Source organism: Plecotus auritus (assembly GCF_963455305.1).
Source record: "Plecotus auritus genome assembly, chromosome: 7".
NCBI classification, from domain to species: domain Eukaryota; kingdom Metazoa; phylum Chordata; class Mammalia; order Chiroptera; family Vespertilionidae; genus Plecotus; species Plecotus auritus.
This window is the reverse complement of record NC_137774.1, coordinates 143,584,174-143,609,619: the sequence shown is the minus strand read 5'-3', so window position 1 is coordinate 143,609,619 and position 25,446 is coordinate 143,584,174. Positions and strand designations below refer to the sequence as shown.

The following is a 25,446-nucleotide window of genomic DNA, read 5'->3' as shown; positions in this document are numbered from 1 at the left end:
ACCTGTCCAGAGTGGAGTCAAGAACACTGTAGTGGTTCAACTCGGTTGCGCACAGGTGGGACCTTCGGCACAAGAAGGTAAGCGACTTGGGGGGTGATGTCAGCAGGGAAAACTCAGCCCCCCACCGTAGTGGGAAAAGCGTTAGGCGGCGTGGAGGTGGGTCGTGGAACAGACCCAGCAGGTGGTCTGGGAGCTCGGAACCCCAGGAGGGGCTGGGAGGCCACGGAGATGCCAGGAGCAACTCCTGCCGCCTGAGGCTGGGATGGCGGGAGAGAACTTTCCCACGGGCCCGCCCGGGGGCGCGGCCGCGCTGCTCGCGGGTCTGCGCGGGGTCAGGGCGGCGCCGCCCACGCGGGCTCAGGTCGGGGCGCAGACGCGGGCGAGCAGGCGGCGGGGAGTGACCCGCCTCTGAAAGCAGGCCGCGGGCCCGGCCCGCCGGCGCAGCTCGAGCGCTTTCCGCGGGGTTTGGCTCCTGTCGCTTCCCGTCCCGCAGAACCCGCATCGCCGCCGCGGGAGCCCCGCGATCCTCGCTGGAGTCGGGCTCGGGCTCGGGCTCGGGCTCGGGACGCAGGTGAGGCCGGCGGCTCCGGGCGGGCGCGGCTGGAGGGCGTCTCCCCGCGGGCTCCGGCTCGGCCCGGCCTTGCCCGGCGGCGCTGCGGCCCCGCGCTGCCCGGGAGGACGCGGAGGGCGAGGCTGGCTGCGCGGCCGCCCCCGCCTCCCGTGCGGCCTCAGGTGATGGGCGGCGGCGGGGTAACTTTCGCACCTGCGGCTCCGCGGCGGCGGCGGGGCGCGCCCCGGCTCGGGTGGAATTACACGGTCGGAAACGCGAGCCGGGCGGCCCGCTCGGGTGCGGGGCGCTGCGGGTCGGAGTTGCCTGCGTCCCGTGCCGCCTCCTGGGGGCTGGGGCAGGTGGGCTGCGCAGACTCACTTCCTTTTGTCTGGTCCGTGTCGGCGCGGGCGCCGCGGCTGCGCGGGCGGCCGCCCTGGGTCCGGGGAGTGCAGACCCGACGCCGAGGTCCTGGGCGCTGAGATGCGGCGGGCGCAGGTGGGGAGAGGGGCCGGGTCGGGTGGGGTGGGGTGGGGGCTGCTATGGCTTAATTAGCACGGGCATGCTTACATTGCCGTCGTCTTTTAGAAATCATACTCTATATTTTTTGTAGCATCTGATAGTTTTAAGTGCACCCGGGAGGGCCTTCATTAGTTAACTTCAAAGGAGCACTGTGTAGGTAGGTTACTATTAAGTTGTCCCATTTTATAGACGAGACAGCTGAGGCACCACGAGGAAAAGTGATTATAACCAACCTAAGCGCCGGAGTCGTCATGAGAATGTCTGGCTCAGCCCAGTCATCAACCTCAAACAGAAGGTCGCGCTCAGAGTGCCTGCCCCATGTTTATTTACTCCTTAATTTCTAAAACCTTCCTTAAAAAATGGAGTTGGGTCCTTTCAGACTCCTGACATAGTACCCCTAAAGGTGATACTTAAAAGGCCAGAATCATTTCAGTTGTTGACCAGGGTCGGGTCGCAGTAAGGACTAAATTTATTATGTCTTTCAGCTGTTAAGTCTTTATTCTATACGTTTTCCCCTGAGACCCAAGACAGTGATCATCAGAGCAGAGACCCTAAATGTTTGTTTAATGAATAAGTAGAACGGAGGAGGCGAGTTCCTAGGCATCCCTAACTATTGAGCAGGCAGTTTTCTGAGTTTAGGAGAATAGTCACTTTAGTACTTTTAATGCAAGTTACCATGTAATCGTGCATATTTTACGTAGAATACAGTAAGTAAATCACCTGTCATACTGAGACAGTATTAAGTTGGGGTGTATTTAATATGAAAGTTTGAACTTCATGTAAATGTGAGTGTAAATCTTTATAATAATTTAGAACTGTAACATTTGCTTCCACAGTATATGTTTTGCATGTAAATACAGCTGGGTCAAAATGGCCTCATCAAAATACAGAATTGCTATTTTCAAAAAAGATGTTATCAAGTTGTGTGTACAAGAGATTTCCCTGATGACACCAATTACCAGATGCATTCATCTTTTTCATTTCTGGGTTGTTTGGAAATGTTATAACTGTATTATATGTATTGTATGTCACATATTGTGTCAGTCTGTAATAACAAGCAGTTAAGGAGATATTGATCTGGTCCCCTAAAAATCATCAAGGAGGTTTCTGATAAACATGAAATCCTTTCCTGAGGGAGCATTTAGAAGTAGGTAATTTTCTGTGAAGTCTGTAGCTTGAGAACAGGGGTAATACTGTGGCTACAAACATTCTACATTTCACTGCATAATAAATGCATAATCAGGGGCTTATAAAAAGAGGGAGTACTCCCCTTTTGATATTTGAATGTTAAAAAGTTCCACCGTTTAGCAGCCAGATCTCTTTTACAAATGGTAACTTTGAGAAAAATTAGATTTTGAGATACAGACTATTCAAGTGAAGTACTAGTAAATTATCAGTTGACAAATAGAAGTTTCCCCTAGAATAGACCTAAGATGAGAAAGTAAAAATTTTTCTCCTTATTAGGTACTTAGTTCGTGTCCAGATAATGGTCCATGCCCATCTCATCCCATCCATGAATTAATTGTACCTTGCCTCTGACCCTCACTATAGTCCCTGACCTTCCTGCAACTTTGGTTGCTGCCTTTGGGCAGAGGAAAGTTCACTCAGGAAGGAAGGAGGCTCAGGGAAGCTATGAGGATATCTGTTTCATATATAACATACATTTTCCCACTCAATTTAGAAATTTAATAGTTCATATTTAAGGTCTAGTCAAAATGTCCCTTTATCAAAGCCCCAATAATGCCCACATTAAAATATCTTTATTTGGCCTTGTATACAATAAAGTGTAGAAAAATATAATCATATTGATGAAAATTGAGTATACTTGGTTAACAAGGTGTTTTGTTGCTGTCTTAGATTTTAGAAAATATTTGGGAAATGACATGAGTGGTAAGTCTCTTACAAAGCTAGCGGAGAATATTGGCGTGGTTACATTTTTTTATCTTTCTACTTTTCTCTGTAGCCAAGAGAAATATAGGAGATTATTCTAATAGAAGTGTCCTCAAGTTCTGTAATTTCTTTACCTTATTAATTCACTGGTGGTTTAGTAGCCTGAAACCCTTAGAAGCAACTTCAAAACATTTTTTTTTAAGGAATAAAACACTTTCAATGTATTAGTCATTAAATACGATTTTAAAAGTGACAATTTAAAGAGCAATTGAGAGGAGTCCCACATCCATCACGGGCTCATGGTTCTAATAACAGAAACAGAACAGAAAAAGCACTGAGAATACGGGAAACAAGTGTGTGTGTAGATGGCTGTGTTACACCACTGCACCTGCTTTGAATCGGCAGCTGGAATAGCACCTTGACCTGGTGCAGCCCAGCCAGGCACAGGCCCCCCTCCCCCCACCCTCAGGCTCCCAGCGTGCTCACTGCTGCCCAGGGCCTCCTGGGAACTGTCAGAGATGCCTTTGAAGGCTCCCTCCCACAGCTCTGGTGAAAGTGGCCTTTGGGGGTGTGTGTGGGGGGTGGGGAGTAGGAGGTGGTTACAAAGCTGTTTTAGTTTGTAATAGACAAGGGTCACAGTAATGGGCCAGAGGTCACAAACACCCCTGTCCACCTCCACTGAGGGTCCAGCCTCACCTGACCTTTCCTCAACCCGGACACCACCCAGGCCATGTACTCATAGAGGCGAGGGAGCCGGGTCCCATACCAGCCCTGCCCTATCCCAGGCTCCTTCCTCAAACTGGGTGTCTCGGAACCCTTCCAGCTGAGTGCCAGCCCAGCTTGCACCTGCACCCCAGTAGGCTCCCTTGGCCTCTTCCTGTTTGGGGGCCGTTTTGGTCCAGGTGGCTGCAGGGGAGAAGTCCTCCGCCGGCCCAGCCAGCACTGGAGAACAGCAGTGGGGCAGTCGTCTGGGGACTCACCTCTCACTCCCTGGAGGTGCAGGCCTGGCTGGGCGTGTCCACTGTGATAGGCCTCCAGTGGGGTCTCCAGCCCCCTGCAGCGCCCTGCTCCCCAGTCAGGAGGCCATCAGGAGGGCAGAGTCCCTGCCTGATCCCAGGGGGCAGTTGCATAGGATTTGCTGAGTTCCTCTGGGTGCAGAGCAGCGTCCAGTCCATGCCCGTGACGCCTCCAGATAGGTGTGGGCGAGGCCAGCTGCCTCCCTGCCACCAGGTCGTCAGACTGCCTCGGTCAAAACATTCTTTTAAAATTGCTGAGATAAGCATGAGTCTTACTGTGAATGAGATTTGCCTGGCCTATTTAAAAACTTGTTGAAAAAATTTATCCAGAGAGTCAGAATTGAATTACGGACTCCAATTTATTCAGCATGCAGTGAGTAGTAGAAACTTGAGGGCCAATGATATAAGTCAGTCGGGGACTATCTACTTAAATTTTATTTCATAGGCAAAGAAATTAAAACTAAGCTATTTTGCCATATTCGGATCAGATTTTTGGTTTTAAGATAGTCTATTCCAGGGGTGGGCCAACTTTTTGACTCGAGGGCCACAATGGGTTCTTAAACTGGACCGGAGGGCCGGAACAAAAGCATGGATGGAGTGTTTGTGTGAACTAATATAAATTCAAAGTAAAGGAGCGGAGGGGAGAGCAAGAGAACCGGATAGAACAGCCGGATCCGGCCTGCGGGCCGTAGTTTGCCCATGGCTGGTCTATTCTTTCCCAGGCCATTTGTCTTCTGGAGGATATATAAGTTGTATAATAAATATTAATAGAGCTGTACCTATTTGACTTAGAACTAGCTAAGGCTGTAGAGTCCTAAATAAAGTTTTCCCTGCTTTAGTCAGACATTATGCATTGTGCTCACCAAATACCATACCCTTTCCCAACTTGCTGTTTAGCTTCTGTTACTTTCCTTGCTCAAGATGCCCGTTGCTCTCCACTTTTGATGCTATCTAAATCCTCTCTATCCTTTAAGACCCAGATGGAATGGAGGTTACCGTTATCCTAAACTTGGTATCTCTAATTCCCATTCATGTTTTTATATTTCTGCTATATATGCATGCATAGTAAACAAAATATAACATTGCACATGCTTTAAAAATTTTTTGTAACTTAACTATGTTGTATTTTTCACTACTGTGTATATTTCTGCAGCCATTTCCTTATTTAACATACTTTGAAATTTTTAAATATATGTACAGCTTTAGTTATATTGCTGCATGGTATTACATTGTCAGTGAACAAAAAAGTATTTGTCAAATCTCCTATTGATGAACACTTGGGTTGTTTCCAATTTTTTGCTACTACCATAAAAGGTTGCTAAAATGAACATTTCTATGTGATATAAGGCACATACAAACCTAAAAGTAGGACTGCAAGTCAATAGATACATGTTTCATTTTTACCAAATCTTGCCAAATAGCTTTCTGCTTTCAATGTTATCTAAATCCTCTCTAGCCTTTAAGACCCAGATGGAATATCATTTTCCCACTAGGGATTGCTAGACTTTTACGTTTTCCCCAATGTGATTAGTGTGGAATACTTCTTTTCATTTTAATTTTCCTGATTTCTGGTGAAGTTGAACACGTTTCTTATGATTGTTGGCCATTTTGGTTACCTCTTTTGGGAATTGTGCTTTCAAAATCTTTGTTCAATCTTCTGTTGGATATTTGTCCTATTAAAAATGTTGTGTTGTAGAATTGTAGATATTAACCATTTGCTTATAATATTTGTTGATCTCTTCTTCCTGTCTCTGAGTTGTTTCTTAATTTTGTTTGTATTTTCTTATACTGAAATTTAAAAAGATATCAATATTTTAAATTTATTAGTATAATTGTTTTTTGGGACAGTTTTATGACTCAACATGTAGTTACAACCTTGGTGAGGTTTGCAGCTTTCTGCCTTTCATAAATTCTAGTTATGTAGGTGATTAATAAATAAATGAAATATGCCACACAGTTTATCACTGAAATATAAATAAAATTATTCATCTTTAACAAATTATGTGAAAGCTCCCTAGTTCAAAATGGCATCTAAATAGCAGACTCCAGGGTAGCCTTTTTCTCCTTTTTTCTTTAGTGTACTATGAAGATGTAGAATAAAATGAAAACTCACCATGAAACCAAAAAGCAAAAAACTCCTACGAACCAGGAGAAAGTGACATTAATTAAGAAATAGATTGTCCTCTATCGAGAGGAATTTCTCTACATCAGCACCTGCATATCCCTGCCCCACCCTCTTGATGCATATTGTCTGATACACGCCAAAAGGCTTCTTTCTGTCCATTATAGTCAATTCCCTCAGATACTTAGGTCCTCTACCAACTGGCAAACCAGGAAGACACCCCTCTCCGCCTCATCACTGCTCTGTGAGGCAGGAAGTGCTGGATTTAAATTTTCACTCTCTGTTCCCAGCAAATTCCAGGAAGCCACAAGGCAGAATGTAGGGGGTTTGTGGTGGGCATTTAGAGAAGAGAGACACAGAAGCCTGGTGATAATAAATAGCAGCCTTGTGGTTACAGCTGTTCTCATGGGTCATGGCATTTCTTCCAGGGAAACAGATAGGCAGTAAACGGTGGTGCAGGGATGCCCCCTCTGAAGAACAGGGTGCAGAACGGAGAACCAGGCGGTGAAGGCTGCTGGACATAGGAAAACTCGACTGAGTGCTTTTGTATCAGCAAACTAGTTTGTGTATAATTTTCCCCAGTTGGCTCAAAAATATATTTTTGAATCTGTTTGAATTGAGATCCAAATAAGGTCTACACATTGATATCTTAAATCTCTTATGTTTCTCCTCCCTCTTTGAAAAACTTATTTTTGTTGAAAAAAAGTCATTTGTCATGTTGAATTCCCCACATTCTGTGTATAGCTAATTGTATCCTCACGGTATCATTTGACATGTTTCTCTAGTCTTCATAAAGTGGTTCTTAGATTTAATGCTTGACTCAATTTGGTAAATTTTTTAAAGAATATAGATGGTGCTGAGTACTTCCAATTGCTTTACATCAGGAGGCACATGATGTTTGGTTGTTGCTATGGTCTAATTGTATCCTCCCAAATTTAGTTGTTGAAGAGTTAATACCCACTTCTTCAGAATGTGACTGTATTTGGAGATAGGTCCTTTAAAGAGGTGATTAAGTTAGAATGAAGCTGTTTAGGTGGGCCCTAATCCAATCAGATTGTTATTCTTATAAATAGAGGAAATTTGGACTTGGTTGGAGTACCTAGGTTGTGGGTTCATTCTCAGGTCAGACACATTTGGAAGGCAGCCAATCAATGTTTCTCTCTCACATGACGTTTTCTTTCTCTCTCCTTCCTTCCCTCCTTCTCTCCCTCTCTCCTCCCTCTCTGTCCTCCTCTCTCTCAAATCCGTAAGCATATCCTCAGGTGAGGATTTTAAAAACAGAGAAAGACATCAGGATGCATACCTAGAGAGGAAAGATCATGTGAGGACCCATGATAAGGCAGCCATCTAAAACCTCAGAAGAAATCAACGCAGAGGGCCCCTTGATCTCAGCTTTTTAGCCTTCAGAACTGTGAGAAAATTTCTGTTGTTAAAGCCACCCAGTCTGCAGTACTTTGTTAGTGTAGCCCTACCTAGCAAACTAATACAGTTGTCCTGTTTTTAATTATGATTATTTGTGACATTAGGCTTGATCTTTGAATGCAGGTGGTAGCCGCTTTATATCTATATACATAAACCCTAATATGCAAATAGACCGAACAGCGGAACAACCGGTCGCTATGACGTGTGCTGACCACCAGGGGGCGTGCACAGAACATGGTGGGCATCGGCAGGAGGTGGCAGAGCATAGAACATGGCAAGCGTAGGCCCCAGCGGGATGGTGGAGCAGGTGAGTGGGGCACCAGACCAAGGCAGGGTGCCGGTTGCTGTCATTGGGGCGAGCCTCTGGTGGTTACTGAAAATTATTTGCTCCCATGTGCCGTGGTCCCGCCCGGCACTCGCACCTGCTGCTGGCACCTGGCACCGGCCCTGATTGCTCAGTGCTGTCAGTGGGTGCTGGTGGCGGCTGCCGGCCCTGATCGCCCCTCGGGGCTTCTCTGTCTCCCCCTGCTCCTGAGGGGCGATTGGGGCCGGCAGCCACCTCTTGTACCCTCTGCCAGCGCCGGCCCAGCTTGCACCTGCTGCCGGTGCTGAAGCCGCTGCTAGCACCCACTGCTGGCGCCAGCCCCACTCGCACCCACAGCTGGTGCCAGAGCCTCCACTCACACCCGCTGCCAGTGCCCAGCGCCGGTCCTGATCGGCTGCCAGCTCCCAATTGCCCTTGAGGGCTTCTCCACCTCCCCCAGCTCCTGTGGGGCAATCAGGGCGGCAGATTCCACTTGCACCCGCTGCTGGCACCGGCCCCATTTGTTCCACGCCGTCAGCAGGTGCAAGTGGGACCAGCCGTCAGCTTGTGGGATCGGCAGTGGGAGCAGGGCTGCTGGCAGAGAAGGGACCGGGGGCTGCGGTGGGAGGAGCCAGGCAGGGGCATGGAGGATGGGCCAAGACTCGCCCCTGTGTCCACTGCAGCCTTGCAGCCCACAGTTCCTTTCAAGGTGTACAAATTCGTGCACTGGGCCCCTACTATTCATTATAAAATGCTCCCTTATTTTATTGTAATGTTTTTAATATCAATGTTTTTCCCCAAAAATTAGGGGTTGAAAGTGGTGATTATATTAATCATTCTATTTTATAAGCATGGTGAATCTATACTAAAAAATATTTTCTCACCAACTATTTGGTTACCCTGAAATAGTCAATATAACAAAGGTAAAATAGGAGCTTGATTTGATTTTTCCCTCTATCCATTTTCAGATTCTAAGATATCCAAATCACCTGAGAATTCTTACCATGAAACTTTAGGAATTGAATTTATACTACCAGAGTGAGCCAAGGACCCTTAAACTGAGAAACTTACCTGAAAGGTATTCCTGTGCTGGTGATGTCCCTTGAGCACCTGGCAGATACAATATGAAACTGTTCTTCCTGGAGGGACAGGTCCTCAGACAAGGTCCCATACTTGTGTCAAGGCAAACATGAGTTCATATTCCAAAATTACAAAACTCAGGAGGAAATGAGTGAGAATTAATAGACATAATTGAGAGGAAATTTAGACCCCCAGAAAATTTAAGTGAAACCAGGGCATAGTCTTGAATTCTTTTCTTTATCCATACTCACAAACAGATTTCTCCATTTTCTTGGCTTTAGAGAACAATCCCACATTTAAATCTCTTGTTCCAACAGTCTTTAGAACTCCAAATGTTCTTGAATCCGGCCATGTACTTTTTAGTTCTTTTTGAAAGTTGAACATGCATCTCAAATTTATATCCAAAACTGGTATTCTGATTTGCCCCTCCTATGTCACTTGAATCCTTCCCCATATTAATTAATGACAACTCCATTCTTACAGTTGCTTATTCCAAAAATTTTAGAGCCATCTTTGATTGTTCTTTATCTTGGACCCCATATTCAATACATCTGGAAATCCTTCAGTATATGTCCAGAACTTGACCATTATTTACCACCACCATTGCAGTCACCTGACGTGAGCCTTATCTTTCTGCTGGATTCTTGCAACAATATTTTCCCATTAAAATGGAGTTTATCTGGTAGAAGAGTTAACTAATAGTTTTTATAATCATACTTCTGCTTTATACTCAGAGAATTTTAATTAAAACTAAATCTACTTAGCCATTGAAAAGGTGCTACCTTTTCTTATTTTTCTTTTCTAACTTTAATTATGAGTAAGTAAGAGTTTACTAGGGAGGGGGCAGAATTTTGTGGAAGCACATGGTATACTAGGACAAGCATTTTGATTCAGCCAGAATCATACAAGAATTTAAATAATAATTTAGTCTCTGAATTGGGCTTTTCCCCCATTTAATACAGTAGAATGTACTTAGTGGGAGGTTTGACCTGTTAGAATTTCCTGTCAATGCTCAGAGTGAGAGAACAGTAGCACTAGTTTCTGTAATTCACTTCAGCAACATATATAGTCACTAGTGGCCCAGTGCACAGATTCATGCACATTGAAAGGAAATTAATTAGAAGAAATATTTTAATATCATTCTTCACCCTTTCTCTATAATAGAAGCGTCAACCAAATTCACGATCAACAATGACAATGACAGATTGAAACACACACGTGCGAGAACTTTATTGCGCATGCGCTAGTCAACTTAGCCTTTTATATATATAGATACACTTGCTTAATTAGACCTGCTTTCTGATTTAGCTAAACTTTTTCCAGCCCAGTGAAGCACCCCAACTTCTCTTTCAGGTAATTGTCAGCAACACAGCAGTAGATATCAACACAAAGCAGATTATTATTGTAGGTCACGCAGGGAGAACGAAGGGTAAAATATTTAACTGCAGCAGTGTTTGACTATATTCTGTGCAGTGAGAAAATCTGAAGTCATTTTCAAGGTTCACCATTTCTTTTTTCTTTTCAGTTGGGTTAAGTTTCTAAGCTTTCTAAATCTCCATTTTCCAGCTAATGAAAAGAAAATAGAATTCTACCAAGTCTCCCTATCTACCTACTCCAGGACTTCTGTGAGGATCAAATGAGATGAGGCACATGAAAACGCTTCACAGACATTTGGTTAAAGTGTAAAATGTTTGCACTTGGCTATAAAGGAAGTCGGGTACCCAGGCTGAAGAAACTCCAAGGAGGCTAGTTGCTAGGGAGAGGAAACTGATGTCATTACCTGGCGCCCACAGCGACCATTGCTGGGCTGGGCTGGGCTGGCCTGGGCTGTGGGCCACATTTTGCACTATGGGGTCTTGGCAGTGTTGGCTGTGATTTGGTGGGGTGTCGCTCCGGGGTGGTGGCAGGGTCTGTGTCCCACTTGGGGGAAGCGGAATGTTGGTTTATCGGCACCAGGTCCATGGTGCCCTTTATTTTTTATTTATTTTGTGTGTGTTTTTTTTTTAATATATTTTATTGATTTTTTACAGAGTGGAAGGGAGAGGGATAGAGAGTTAGAAACATCGATGAGAGAGAAACATCGATCAGCTGCCTCCTGCACACCCCGTACTGGGGATGTGCCCACAACCAACGTACATGCCCTTGACCGGAATCGAACCTGGGACCCTTCAGTCCGCAGGCCGACGCTCTATCCACTGAGCCAAACCAGTCAGGGCCTGTTGACAATTTAGCTCCTGGAAATGCAATGCGGCGTGTACAGATATTTCCCTAAGCCATCACCTCAGCAAATGGACAAGGACAGGGTGCTCTTTGCAAAGGTTTTTCCAGATACTGGGCATCCTTTCTTTTGTAGGGTTTCTAGGTAGGTACTTTTAATAAACAAGGACCGCCATTCATTTCTGATTTTATGAGACTCTCCTTGGCCACATGGGTGACTGTCTTCATCTTTTCCTTGGTCAGGCACTTACAACTGCAGACTTGGGCCAGCCCAGCCCAGTGCTGGCCGGGCTTGAGGGTGCCCTTTATTTTTAAATGGCCAGAGCACATCATGGCAGCTTCTGTGTTGAGCGTCTGCCCCCTGGTGGTCAGTGCGCATCATAGCTACCAGTCGGATGGACACTTAGCCTTTTATATATGTGTGTGTATAGATAGGTAGGTAGGTAGGTAGGTAGGTAGGTAGATAGATAGATAGATAAATAGATAGATAGATATGCAGAGTATTTGGTGGTGTTGTGAAGGATTATATACTAGTAGACTTGAGACACTGCTAAAAAGAGAGAGAGAGAGACAGCAGGATATGTGCCTGTTAATGCCCATTCTCTGGAGCTTACAATTTAGAGGAAGAAACAAATGTACACAGTAGTGTAGTACTATGGTGGCACAGTGACATGAGGACTAAACAGAGGCATAGGTGTCAGATGAACTATCCAAAGAAAAGTTTTTTCAGGAAAGAGAGAAAACAGTAAAAGTACTAGGAGCTTTTAGTCCTTTTTGAGGGGGAGGGTGAACAATGATGGGGTAAATAAGTAAATAAGCCCAAGTCTCTTAGCTTCCAGATTAGTGCTTGTTCTAGGAGGAGATACCTACCTCTTTGTTGTCTCCATTATCTAGCAATCTTTTGCAGTAGCCTAGTATAGCTGCCTCTGTACCCAACAAAAGCCTCTCTGTATAACTACTCTTTTTCCCAGAAGAAAAAAACGAGTTTAAAGTCAGGCCAGTATGTTTATCTTTGCTGCCACTTTCTCATTGAATCTTTTCTTGATTATTGCTACTTTATCCATTAAAAAGAATATAACTATCCAATAAGATTATGGCAAGTTAGACAACTACTTATTAACTTTCAGTTAAGACCACGCTTTATAGCATATTAACATATTCCACATAAAGTAATATATTTTAGCTCTTATATGCCCTTCTGAGAAATCGGCCTGATAGGCATTTGGGGAAAGCAGGCTCTATTTGACCTCAGGATCAATTCTTAGATGTTTCCCTCTGAAAGCTCTGACAATTTTGCCTACTCTATCTTCCTACCTCTTTCCCCCTCATATACTTCTATAATACAGGTATTGGTTAATCTTTGTGTTTACTGACAAAATAGTAGGTGCTCAACAAATACTTACTGAATGAAGAATATCTGTAGCCTCAAAACACAACTTAAAATTGATTTTTAGAAAATCACTTGATTTCATTTTCTTCTTGCTGTTGTCTCTTCATCCAATAAAAATTTATTGGCACTTTTATTTAAAATGTATTTGTATATATACTAAGTTGCTCAAAAATATCCCAGAATGGCTAAATATATCTTTTGGAACAAAAACTTGTGGAATCGTTATATCGTGCCTTCTAAGATTTACATGTAAATACGAATATATACACACCTTTTAGAAAAGTATATTTCATCTTTGCTCACAACTATTAATTCTGTATGTAGTATCTTTTGCTTATATTTCCTCCCTAAGAAAGTAGTGTGTGACAAGTAGTATGTAAAATGAATGGGTTCTCACACTATTACTTTTATTTATCTTTAGAACTTGTTCCTTTTTTTTAAACCAAAGAATGGTGGCAGTTAAAATGGGCAAAGTAAATAAAAATACAGAAGTTACAAAATGCCAGCATTTCTTCAATTATTATGATTATTTTATTTTACAATTCTTAAAGATATCACTTGGATTGAAAGACTGCAGTGAGCATTCAAGACCATGTATCTGAAGATGTTTATGAGAGAGAAAAAAGGGAAAAGGAAAAAAATTTGGAGAATGATTTAGACAGTTCTAGAGTTAATTAATTGGAGGCCTCAATTGCCATTTTAGTTACTGCAGCTACCAAGTCTGGACTTATAGAATTGACAGCTTAGAAATCACCTGATCCAGTCTCCTCATTGTACATATAAAGTATCTAATACCCTTGACAAAGATTGAAAGCTAATGTGAGAGGGATCCTGAATTACAAGCCACCTTTTAGTAAATAATACATGTTCTAGAAATATCTGTTGAACTACATAAGGCATTTAAATTATACAGGAATCTAATAGTATCTCTAAGAGCCTGTTTTAATTTCTGCTTAATATAAACTTACTTTTTTGGTCCTGATGTGTTCTTATATAGTTCACAAACAAATGTGGTGACTTTCTCTTGCTATGAAAACTCAGTCATTTGTATTTTTGCAGTTTTCCACAAACTATTGATTGCAGTGTTATTAGTACTTCCTTCCTGTGGTCTGCTTGGATTTGGGCATGTTTTACTTCAGGTCTTCTGTGTTCATAACACATTTAAATTAAAAATATTCAGCATCAGCAGGGGGAGCTGACATGGTATCAGTCCTACAAAATAATATTTGTGCAGCTATTCCCAGCAGTTATTACATACTAGAGGCCCGGTGCATGAAATTTGTACACAGGTAGGGTCCCTAGGCCTGGCTGGCGATCAGGGCTGATCAGGGCCTTCAGGTTGCCGGCTGGGGCCTCCCTTCCCCAGCTGCCAGCTGCTGGCCGGTGCCTTCCTTTGTTCCACACCGCCCCCTGGTGGTCAGCGCACGTCATAGTGAGCGATCGAACTCCCGGTCAAACTCCTGTGGGGACAGTTGACGTATTAGGCTTTTATATATATGGATGATGTTCTGTTTATGTGAATAATCACTGATCCTAAAGCCCACTTCTGCAAAACAGCTGTGGATTACTTCTGGGGTTGCTGTGTCCCGCAGAACAATCAGATTTCTCATACTTTAACAATATGCTGTTTATATTACAAAAGGAGTATTCCTTCTCATTTCATGGAAACATATACTGAGGTGATTAATTATGCATCAGTGTAATGGCCACAAATACAGAATGGTGCTTTTATGCTAAACACACACACATACATGCAAACAAAACAACAAGGTATATATACATTTTAAATTGAGATACCCATAGCGTATGGGTAGCATTTCTCAATCAGTAGTCCAATATCCTATTCTGCAGGCCATTTTCTCTCTGATTTTAGTAGTTTTTCCCCAACCCCAAATCCTGCCAGAAACCAGTAGATTTATTTAACCTTACAAATACAAGAAAGGTGTATATATTTTTTAAAATATTCAAAGTTCCTTAGCTAGTTCTGTCCTTTATTTTATTTTTACTATTATCATCATTGCAACAGTAAGACTGATGACAGTCTGTATTTTTCTCCACAGCATCATTCCTTTATAAGAGCTAATGACTGGTTTGGTTATACTAGTACTTTAAATAAGAAACTCATCTCACCAGCATTAAATGTGTTCCCATTGACATTTATTCATAGACTTCCTGCTTTTATACTAATCCTCAGCAGACTTAAGAGCTACAGATGCTGCATCATTTAGGTGTAGTAACATGGCATTGAGAGTCAAGGCTGACATTATCCCTGTAGTGCAGTTTCATTAGTTTTTTCTTTAAAAAAAAAAAAAAAGACCAGAATTTAGAAATATTATTTGCTCTGAGATGGTTTGAACTGGCTAAATCAGTTTAGTGTTTAATATTCTAATTAAGTATGCATTGTTCCTTTCACACTTTTACCAATTTTACCGCCCTTGGCTTTTAATCTTGTATTTACCTTCCAATTTTTAAAGAAATGTACAAATAATTGATAAGGGAACTTCAGAATTTTTGGCCATTTTATTTTCTGATTTTTCTTTCTTGTTCACTTATAAATGACTTTTACCTTTTTTTAAAAAATACATTTTTATTGATTTCAGAGAGAAAGGGAAAGAGAGAGAGAAAGGTAAATGATGAGAGAGAATCATTGATTGGCTGCCTCCTGCACGCCCCCCACTGGGGTTTGAGCCCGCAACCCAGGCATGTGCTCTGACCAGGAATTGAACCATGACCTGATTCATAGGTCAGTGCTCAACTACAGAGCCACACTGGTTGGGCATGACTTTTACCTTTTGAGAAATTATCAACTCAGTATTTTTCTCTTTCATACCAGAGCTTTTATTCTATGCCTTCTGTAACAGAAAAGACACACAATAAAACAGCATTTTAACAATGTCAAAATTGAGAAGCTTAGGTTCTTTAGATACTGTTATGGAGTGAATTGTGATATACCCCACCCCCCTCACCATCAAATCCATATGTTGAAGCCCTAACCCCCGATATGCTAGTATTCGGAGATAGGCCCCTAAGGGGGGTAATTAAGTTAAATGAAGTTATAAGGGTGGGTGCCAATCCAGTAGAACCATTGTCATTGTAAGAAGAGGAAGAGAGCAGAAGTGCACATGCACAGAGGAAGGCCATGTGAAGACACAGAGATAAGCAGCTGTCTACAAACGAGGAAGAGAGCCCTCACTAGAACCCCAAACTTTTGGCCCCTGATCTCAGATTTCCAGCTTCCAGAGCTGTGAGAAAACAAGTTCCTGTTCTTTAAGCCACCCAGTCTATGGTATTCTGTTACAGCAGCCCAAGTAAACTAATATAGGTATCATACTGATAAGATAGACTTTTTTTTACTTTAAAAAAACAAATGTTAAATTTCAAAGGAAAAGCTATTTTTAATTATCTCAAGAGCCAAGACAAATGCAAACTTGCCCTTTTCAGTTAACAAATATTAACAACTTTGAGCATATATTAGTATTAGACATCAAAATAATTATTTTTAATCAACAGAATTTATTTTTAGAGCAGTTTTACCTTTAAAACATTGATCAGAGCCCTAGCCGGTTTGGCTTAGTGGATAGAGCATCGGCTTATGGACGGAAGGGTCCCAGGTTCGATTCTGGTCAAGGGCACATGCCTGGGTTGTGGGCTCAGTCCAATGCGTAGGAGGCAGTCAAACAATGATTCTCTCTCATCATTGATGTTTCTATCTCTTCCTCTCTCTTCCTCTCTGAAATCAATAAAATTATACTTTAAAAATAAACGAAAAACATTCATCAGAAATCTCCCATATAATCCCTCTTACACAATTTTTCCTATTATTAACATTTTGTGGTAGTGTGATACACTTTTTACAATTGATGAATTAATACAGGCTGGGGCAAAAGTAGGTTTACAGTTGTTTGTATGGAAAATAATAGAAAAATAAATTATACAAAAATAAACTGTTTCAGGTACTCATAACTGTAAACCTACTTTTGTCCCACCCTATATTGATATATTATTTTAATCTAAAGTTCTTAGTTTACATTAGGGCTCAGTCTTTGTGTTGTATAGTTCTAGAACTTTTAGCAAATGTATAATGTCATTAATTCAGCATTATAGTAACATAAACTAAAATTCTCCTATATTCAACCTATTCTCACTCCCTCCCTCTCTACCCAAATAATTAGATTTTCATAAGTAAAGATGAAGTTGCTGGGCAATACTAATTTAACACTGTTTTTCTTTATTTTTCTGATAGAAAAGTTAGAATATTCACATTCAAAGTTCTGTAAAATACAAAATTACAAATCTGTTGTCCTGATGGCTTATAAAAACTTTACTGTCATAACTTGTGACCCAAAACTTGAATTTTTGCAGCTTGAGCTATGAAACTGCTTGCAGAGCATAACTTTGTCCTTTTGGGCTCCAGAAAGGCCAGCAGCCTCCTCCCGGCTGATTGTACTGTTGATAAATCATACTCCTTGCATCGTTGTTAAGTAATACTCTCTGTACTATGATTGTGTGATCAAAGACAGCCTTTTTGTTCTCTGGGCCTGAGCTGAAACTAGGACTTGCCAAGATAAGCATGAGACTGAATTCATTCATTATATATTTTCTAGAGTCCCGGTGCACGAATTCGTGCATGGGTGGGGTCCCTCGGCCTGGCCAGCAAACAGGGCGGCTGGCCAGGGAAGGGACCACAGGAGGTTGGCTGGCCGGCCGAGGGAAGGGACTGCGGGAGGTTGATCAGCCATGGGAGGTTGGCTGTGGGAGCGCACGGACCACCAGGAGCGTCTGCCTCCTGGTGGTCAGTGCACGTCATAGCTACCTGCCGGTGGTTCGGTCCTAACAGTCGCTTAGACTTTTATATATATAGATTGTACTCACCTCATAACCCAAGCTGCTTGTTCACTGGGTCAGCCAACTATCCAGTCAGAAATGATGGAGTTTATGGTCTTGTTGCCCCTAGCAACCCATCTCTTTGATCAACAACTCCTAGCAACTTTTGCCTTTATAAACTCTGAGGTATCCCCTCCATTTTGGAACATATTCCCAGTTCATACTGAGAATATCAAGGACTTCATTTCCTGGTTTGCAAATCGTTACCTAAATATACTCTCTTTAAAAATCTCCAGATTTTTGTTTACAGTCCCGATGTGAGAGGTTTACTTCATGTTAAATTTTTCTGTCTTGGCCTATTCCCAACTGTTCAGGATTTGTATTCTAAAAGTCTTCATTCACATTTAACCATTTCTTTGGTGGTGAATGGTCTGGGACTGTTTGGCCACATATAAACTGATATTTGAGTTACGTCACTTTCATAGTGAGAGAGCAGCAGGGACACATTCCTATATCTCCATTCTCCAATTTTTCCTTGGTGATAAGTAATCCTCCTATAGAGAGAAGAAAATACAGCTCTGATTTCTTGTCCCATTGCAGTTTCTTGACTTCCACCTATCATGACAAACTGACCTTGTGTCCAGGACCAGATGATGAAAGTTGTCACTGTAGGCATTGCTCCATGTTGAGCATTCTTTATCCACTGTTTTCAAACAGAGATAGGCATGGACATGGGGCACAGATGAGGGGTGTGGGGCACAGACACACACAAAAGGCTAACGCTAACATTACTGCAAGTGTTTACAGTAAGTATTGAGTTTCATCAAAAGTTTTGTTTTGCATCTTTTAAGATGGCCATGTGTTTTTCTTTTAATAATTTTGGTGTGGATTTTTGTGTGAGTGCATGTTTTTGAACCACTCCTGAATTTCTAGAAATGAATTTATATGGTTAAAATGTGTTATTCTTTTAATTTTCTGATCAATTCTGTTGGCTAATATTTTACTTAGGATTTTATTATCTATGTTCATGAATATATTGGTATGTAATTTTTTATACTCTCCTTGCCTAATTTTATATCTCCTTGCCTAATCAATACATCAAGGTTATATTTGTGGAGTTAGTCTTCCTATTATATGTTCTGGGCCACAGTTATATAAGTTACAAAGACTATTCATTTCTTAAAGGATAGGCAAAATATGCCAATTATATAATTTTTGCCTGGGCCTCTCTTTATTTTTTATGGGTTTTGAAGAAAATATTTCAATTCTATTTTAATTTTTAAAGTGTTTTGGTTTATTTTTTAATTTTAGATTAATTTTAATAGTCTATAATTTTGTCCACTATATCTCATTTATATCCATGAATTACAAAGAAGAGGTAAGCAAAATTGGAGACCCAGGAGTATGGAATTAGACCTATGACAAATGCTGATATTTTATCAGAAAAAGTGATAAATAGCAAAGGTAGATGAAGGGATGAAACTTCGTAATGGAGGTTATAATTCCAGTGGCAGGCTTTATAGAAAAATTCAACCCATTTGTTATAAATAAGTTTTTCCGTAGAGACTCATATATTCTTAAATATTTTAAAGGATATTGGTAGGAAATAAGATTTTCATAGTCAACACTTTTGGGACAGTTATTTTGCATAAAGTAGCAGTTCTCAAAATGTGGTTAATGGCTCCGGTGTCTCTAATCCTTCAGATAATTCAGCTCACACTGGTTTCTTGGTAATACTAAGATGTTATTTGCGCTTTTTATTTTACTGTGTTGACATTTTCACTAATAATACAAAAGCAATAATGAATAAAACTTCTGGTCCCTTCACAGAATCATGGCAGTGGTGACAAAGTGTATCAGTAGTCATTTAATTCTTCACACATGCAGTTAAAAAACTGTGTATTGCCCTGGCCAGTGTGGTTCAGTTGGTTGGAGTGTCATCCCATACACCAAAAGGTTGCGGGTTTCATTCCCAGTCAGAGCACATACTTGGGTTGTGGGTTCCTTCTCTGGTTGGGGTGCACACTAGAGACAACTGATAAATGTTTCTCTCTCTCCCTCCCCCTTCCTTTCTCTCTAAAGTCCTTTACCATATTCAACCTCTTCTTTTAATATAAGTTCTCTGACAGAAGCCACTTCAGCTTTCCCATAAATATATCACTACTAGAGGCCCGATGCACAAAGATTCGTGCAAGAATTGGCCTTCCTTCCCCTGGCTGCTGGCACCGCCTTTGCTCTGGCCCGGAGCTGCCTTTTGCCTTGGCTCCAGCCTGTAGCCGCCTTTCCGCCTTCCCACACTGCCCAGAGGCCTGTAGCTGCTGGGGCAGTGTGGAACGCCTATGTCGTCACCATGGGGACGATGCAAGTGTCCCGCTCCCGGCTGCTTGGTGCCTGCATATGCAAATTAACCCGCCATCTTTGTTGGGTTAATTTGCATACTCCTGATTGGCTGGTGGGTGTTGCAGGTATGGTCAATTTGCATCTTTCTCTTTTATTAGTGTAGATTGGGTAACTGATAGTTCTCCTTTCAATCTCAGTTATGTATAAGCATAGCTTTATTTCTTCCCTTGAACTTCTCAGGTCCCTGCAAAAGGACTTCTATTTGGTTTGTTCATTAGTTGGGAGACATACTTAATATTTGGTATGGGGATAAAACTTTTTGTAAGTTGAGCTTTCTGTCAGACCTTGTTAATTTGATTACAACAACATTGGTTGGGTGTCTTTTTTTGATACCAGAGATACTATGTCTGATTGTAAGAATAGAGAGACAGCATTCGCCAACTGGTGGTCTGTGAGGTCTGAAAGGTTGGCGACCGCTGGAATAGAATACGATGCTTTTTAGGAGCTCACAATTAAATCAGTAAGACACAAATACACACAGATAAGTGCAGTACAGCATGACCAGTGCTTCTGTACAGGTGTGTTCAATTACTGTGGGAGTAATTGTGTGTGTGTTTTCCCGGGGAGCTGCTGTAAAAGAAAAATTTGAGCTAAGGTGGGCTCTGAAGATGTTAGCAGATACAGAACTGCTGCCTAGCAACCTGAAGGTCAGAGCTAGATTGACTGCAACAGGGGCATGCTGTGCTCTCTCAGGCAGAGTTCCTTATATCCTTCTTTTAAATGTGGTTAAGATCCATCTGTGTTTCTTCTCTTGTAGTCCTTATAGCTGTTGCATTGTAGTTCATTGTTTCTGTAGTGCATCTCTGCCCTCACCCTGACCACACTCTGAGATCACCTGGGATACTTCTTTAAAGTGCCCATTCCTAACTTCCTCCTCATCTCAAGAATAAGTCAAAATTTCTAGGGGTAGGGTCAAGGCATCACTATTTCTTAAAGCTTCCTAAGTGATTCTAATGAGCCAGGGTAGAAAACTATTGATACTATAGCACAGCGAGCACTTCTGTGGCAGAAAATAAGGTTTATTCATCTTTGTGCCCCTGGAGTTGGACTTACTGTGGCATATGGTTAGTCTTTGTAAGTGTTTGTTGAATGAATGAAAAATGAAAGAGCTAACAAATGAGGAAATGTGGCTAGGAACAAGGCAGTAGACTCTTGTGGGTAGCTTAATAAATGAACATTTCCTTTCTTTATAATGAACAGTTAGCAGGCCAATTATTGAATACACCGCATCTATTTTGGAATTCTTATTAGTGTGAAACTGTTTTCATAAATTGCTCTAAATCACAGCATTGATATCAATATCAGGTATAAAATAGACTATAAAATTGGTAGATCTGTTCTCTAAGTTTGTTTGACTACACATGCCACAAGATGTAGTACAGTTAACTGTTCCACTGAGCACAATACACAATCCCTTGCATTCAGTATAAAGGATTTTTACCATCAATTTGATTAAAGTAAGTTTAAATTTTCACAAAGTTAACCACAACTCAATGAATCTTATTATATTTAAAATGTAATGCTGTGGCTATTCAAAATGTCTTATTTACAGGAATATTTATGCTTCTTTGTTATGACTCTTTTAAAGCCACTGCAATAACTTATTTGACTCTTCAACAGTTGCCTTTTACCACTTTTATAACAGATGGAAAGAAATAGTAACAGATGGAAAGAAACTGTCCTGCAAAAATAAAGTAAGCTGGGAGTTACTAACAGTGCATCATCATAATTATTAAATGGAATTTTCAATCCCAGACATTGTTTACAGAGTGCTTCTAACCTAAACTTGGGTAACTAGTAGGTACCTCAATAAATAATCATTCCCTTCCTTCTGCTCCATATGTAGCTAATGGTGTATAAAGGGTTTAGAAAATCAAGTTTAATGTGACAGTTTAACATTCTAACATTAATTTATTTCCCCACAGATGAAAAGAAGTGAAGTGATAACTAAAACTCATAATCAAGAAGAAATAAATGTTCTTCGGTGTTGGAAATGTAGAAAATGTATAGCGCGTTCTGGTTGTTTCATGAACTATCTTGAGAATCAAGGGACTAAGGTCAGTACCGCTAACTCTAGTTTCCTAATGTAGGAATGGTGTGGCCACCCACACGGGCACACATTTCCCTCCACACCCGCCTTAGCTTTACCTACTAAAAACATTTCAAAGTGCTATTCAACAGGCACCCCACCTTCCCTAGTTACAATTCATTTTACCTCTAGCTGCTCACATTAACATGACCTTAAAGTTTCAAGCGTAATATCATAGACATAAGTTAAGGTAATAATAGTCCATATTTTTATCTCTACCAGGAGTGAACTTTAGTCATCACCAAACAATTAAATTCAAGACCCTATTAAGAAATGGAAAACCTATTGTATTGTATTTTTTGAGTATTCATTATGAGCCTGGAAGAGTAAGTTCATGTAGAATCAAAAAGTCAATAAGAACACCTGAATAATATTCAAAAACTGTTACCTGGTTGCCCTGATAAAAAAAATAAATGTTTCTATATGCTTTTTAGTTGATTTGTTTGAAAGAGAGAGATATGAATTGGTTGCTTCCTGTATGCACCCTGACCAGGGATCAAACCTGCAACCTGGGTATGTGCCCTGACCAGGAATCAGACCTGCAACTTTTTTGGTGTATAGGACAATGCAGCCACACAAGCCAGGGCTAAAAATAAATGTTTTTAATTCAACAAAAGTAAAAGCCCTAAACTTCCCTAAGAGCAATATGAAAAGAAGCAATATCTAAGAGGTATAAAATAGTAATCCATGTATCTTACAGGGAATTCTCAATTCAACAGAGGGAGTGGCTATGATCACCTATCATTGTTTTCTTTCTCTTCTTTGAGAGACACTCAGGTTTTGTTTGTTTCACCTCAGGCACATTTGTTCATGGTTATTTCCTCTTCACTCTAACATCCTCTCATTGTCTGAGGCTATTAGTGTTTTCTGTAAAATGTCTTTTTTTCTTGCCTGCTTTTTTATTTTTGAAAGTTCTTTATTCTAAATACTAATCCCTTGTTGTTTATTGTATTGGCAAATAGCTTTTGCCAGTTTATATAACTTATATTTCTCTCTTTATGGTCTTTTTGATGAACAGCTCATAACATAATATAGATGAGTTTATTAATCATGTCCTTTATGTTTTTTACTTTTTGTTAAGAAATCCTTCTATACCCAGAGGGGAAGATTTGTTTCCTTTACCCTGATGCTGACATTACAACCCAGCTTTATGTAGGGATTCCCCCTTTGGGTCTCCCTACCCTGAACAAACCCTGGACTTTTTCCTCATATGTTCCACACCCTGTCAGATATGACATGGCTCTCAGAACAGTATTGAGGATTAGAAAGCTGAGAAACAGCATCCATAGCTTTTGTCTCCAGGACCGTATTCCTTTATCCTGGTCCAATGCCAGGAAATGGAAGTCTCACACTCTGCCTCTCAGCCCCCACAAAGCTAGGAATTGGGCACTGGAGTTACTGTAACTTTTGCTGCAGAATAAACAAGTGCTTCCAAAAACAAGTTTGCCTGAAGTCAGCACAAATAGTCATCGCTTCCGCTTCTATGGAATTGAGCAGGTGCATCAGCTTGGTGGAAGCTAGGTCATGTGTGGAACTTGAGCTGTAAGGAAATCTGGGACATTTGAGCTTTAGTTTTCCAGCCACTGGCATGTAGTCAGACATGTGACAGGGGATGTAGAATGGAATTTCAAACAATCTACTGTGTCTACAGGGAGAAAGGGGGACTCCTACCACACCTTCAAGTCTGAGATGCATGAAATGTAGCAAGGACCAAACCAAAAGCAAAGTAACATTAAAAGACAAAAAAATCTACATATATAAAAGCTTAAGTCACCGCACGGAACAACCGGTCGACGAGTCACTATGACGTGCACTGATCACCAGGGGGCAGACACTCAATGCAGGATCTGCCCCCTGGTGGTCATTGTGCTCCCACAGCCAACCTCCCACGGCCAGCCAACCTCCCCCGGTCCCTCCCCCTGGCCGGAAAACCACCTGCTATCCCACCCTCCATCCCTCCCCCTGTCTGGCAGGCCCTGTCCTCAGGCCCTGTCCAGCAGCCGGCAGGCCCTGATTGGGACTGGGCGAGATGACCCTGATAGGCCTTGATCTCCGGCCAGGCCTAGGGACCCCACCTGTGCACGAATTTTGTGCACTGGGCCTCTAGTATAAATATAAAATAACAGAAATGGTCTGTTATGTGTGATGTCCAGGGCCTTGAGGAGAATGGTGTCCTCAGTTTTAGTTTTTTAATCAGTTTCAATGTACTTTAGGACATGTCAAGTTTATGCGACCTAAAAAACATTCAAATAGAGGTTTGGGGGTTTCTGCTGGTTCTATGGGTATGGAATTTAAAATGGATCTGAACTATATGGGAGTCACCATGTATAAGAGGTGAGTGAAGCTTCAAGAATAGATGAGACCACCATACAGAGTGAATGAAGTGAGAAAAAAGAGTTCTTAGGAACATTTAAAGGATGTACAGAAAAAAGAAGTTCACAAAATAGGGAGGTGGGAATAGCAAGAAAGATAAGACCAGGAAGTAGGATACAGTGTTATGAAAATCAAGGGACAGATGTCTTCCAGAAGGAGGTATTGGTTAGTAGTATTGAATGTTGTAGCGAGATGTAGAAGATCAGACAGTGCCTTCAATGTGCAGTCTGGACACTACACAGTTATAGAGGATGCTAGTCAGTAAAATGTGCCCCAGATTTGTACAGAGTGTGGAGACCGTGAATGATAACTAAAAGTGTGCAATAATTGTAGCAAAGAGGAGATCATTGATCAACGTTCATTGAATTGTGAGAGTTCTAGGGGCAGATCCAAATTCCAGAGAGTTGAGGAAAATGGAAACTGGGGAATGGTCCAACACTTACTATGAAGCATTATAATAATTTGGGTTATGACTCTTTCCATAACCAGGCTATGAAGTGTTTCATTCTTATATTACCAATACAGTGATGGCCATAAATATGATTGATGAATATTGAATTGATCCTAGATTAAATAGTTCCTCCTTCACCTTTTTGGCTGGATATTTTGCTCATTTTCTTTCTGGCTTTATTATCCTGCTGGTATCTTTTCTTCAATGGCTATAATACTGAAAAAATTTCTATTTGTATTGCTTATTACATTTTAAATATTTTATGTGCCTTTTTCTTAGTGTTAGTATTTAGTCCATACTTAGTCTTATTACCTGCTAGGAACTAAATTGTCCTCCCCCTGCCCCCAAATTCATGTATGGAAGTCCTAACCCCCAATATGACTGATTCTGAAGATATGTCTTTGGGAGGTAATTAAGGCTAATGAGGTAATAAGAATAGGACCCCAATTTGAAAAGAGGCTATGGCCTCTTATCAAATGTCTCTGTGTCTCTATGTCTCTCTCGAACTTTCTGTGTTCTCCCTTCTCCTCACCCTCTCTCTCTCCTCCTTCTCCCTTACTCCGTTCCTCCCAGGTGAGGACACAGAATCTGCAATCTGAGAAGAGAGCTTTCACCAGAACCTGAACATGCTGGCACTTTGATGTCTGACTTCTAGCCTCCAGAAATGTGACGAATGTATGTCTCTTGCTTAAGCCACCCAGTCTGTGGTATTTTGTCAGGGCAAACCAAGCAGACTACGACACGACAGGTCCTGTAACAGGCACTGGGAAGTCAAAGAACAGAAGGGAGATATTCTGTC

The 25,446-nt window shown here is 41.5% G+C and overlaps 1 protein-coding gene across 5 annotated transcripts in view; it reads left to right on the top strand.

Moving 5' to 3' along the window:
• The first annotated feature begins 225 nt into the window (after positions 1-225).
• Positions 226-25,446, top strand: part of RNF180 (ring finger protein 180) — a 96,875-nt gene continuing 71,654 nt past the window's right edge. Inside the window, exons 1-3 of one of the 5 annotated variants that reach the window (XM_080680038.1) lie at positions 226-571; positions 21,380-21,428; positions 21,660-21,791. In XM_080680038.1, coding sequence (XP_080536164.1) covers positions 21,660-21,791 — 132 coding nt within the window. In that variant the 5' untranslated portion in view covers positions 226-571; positions 21,380-21,428. Of the gene's footprint in view, positions 572-933; positions 1,046-21,379; positions 21,429-21,659; positions 21,792-25,221; positions 25,323-25,446 lie in introns of those variants that run through there. The other 4 variants (XM_080680037.1, XM_080680036.1, XM_080680040.1 and 1 more) reach the window with 4 other exon arrangements.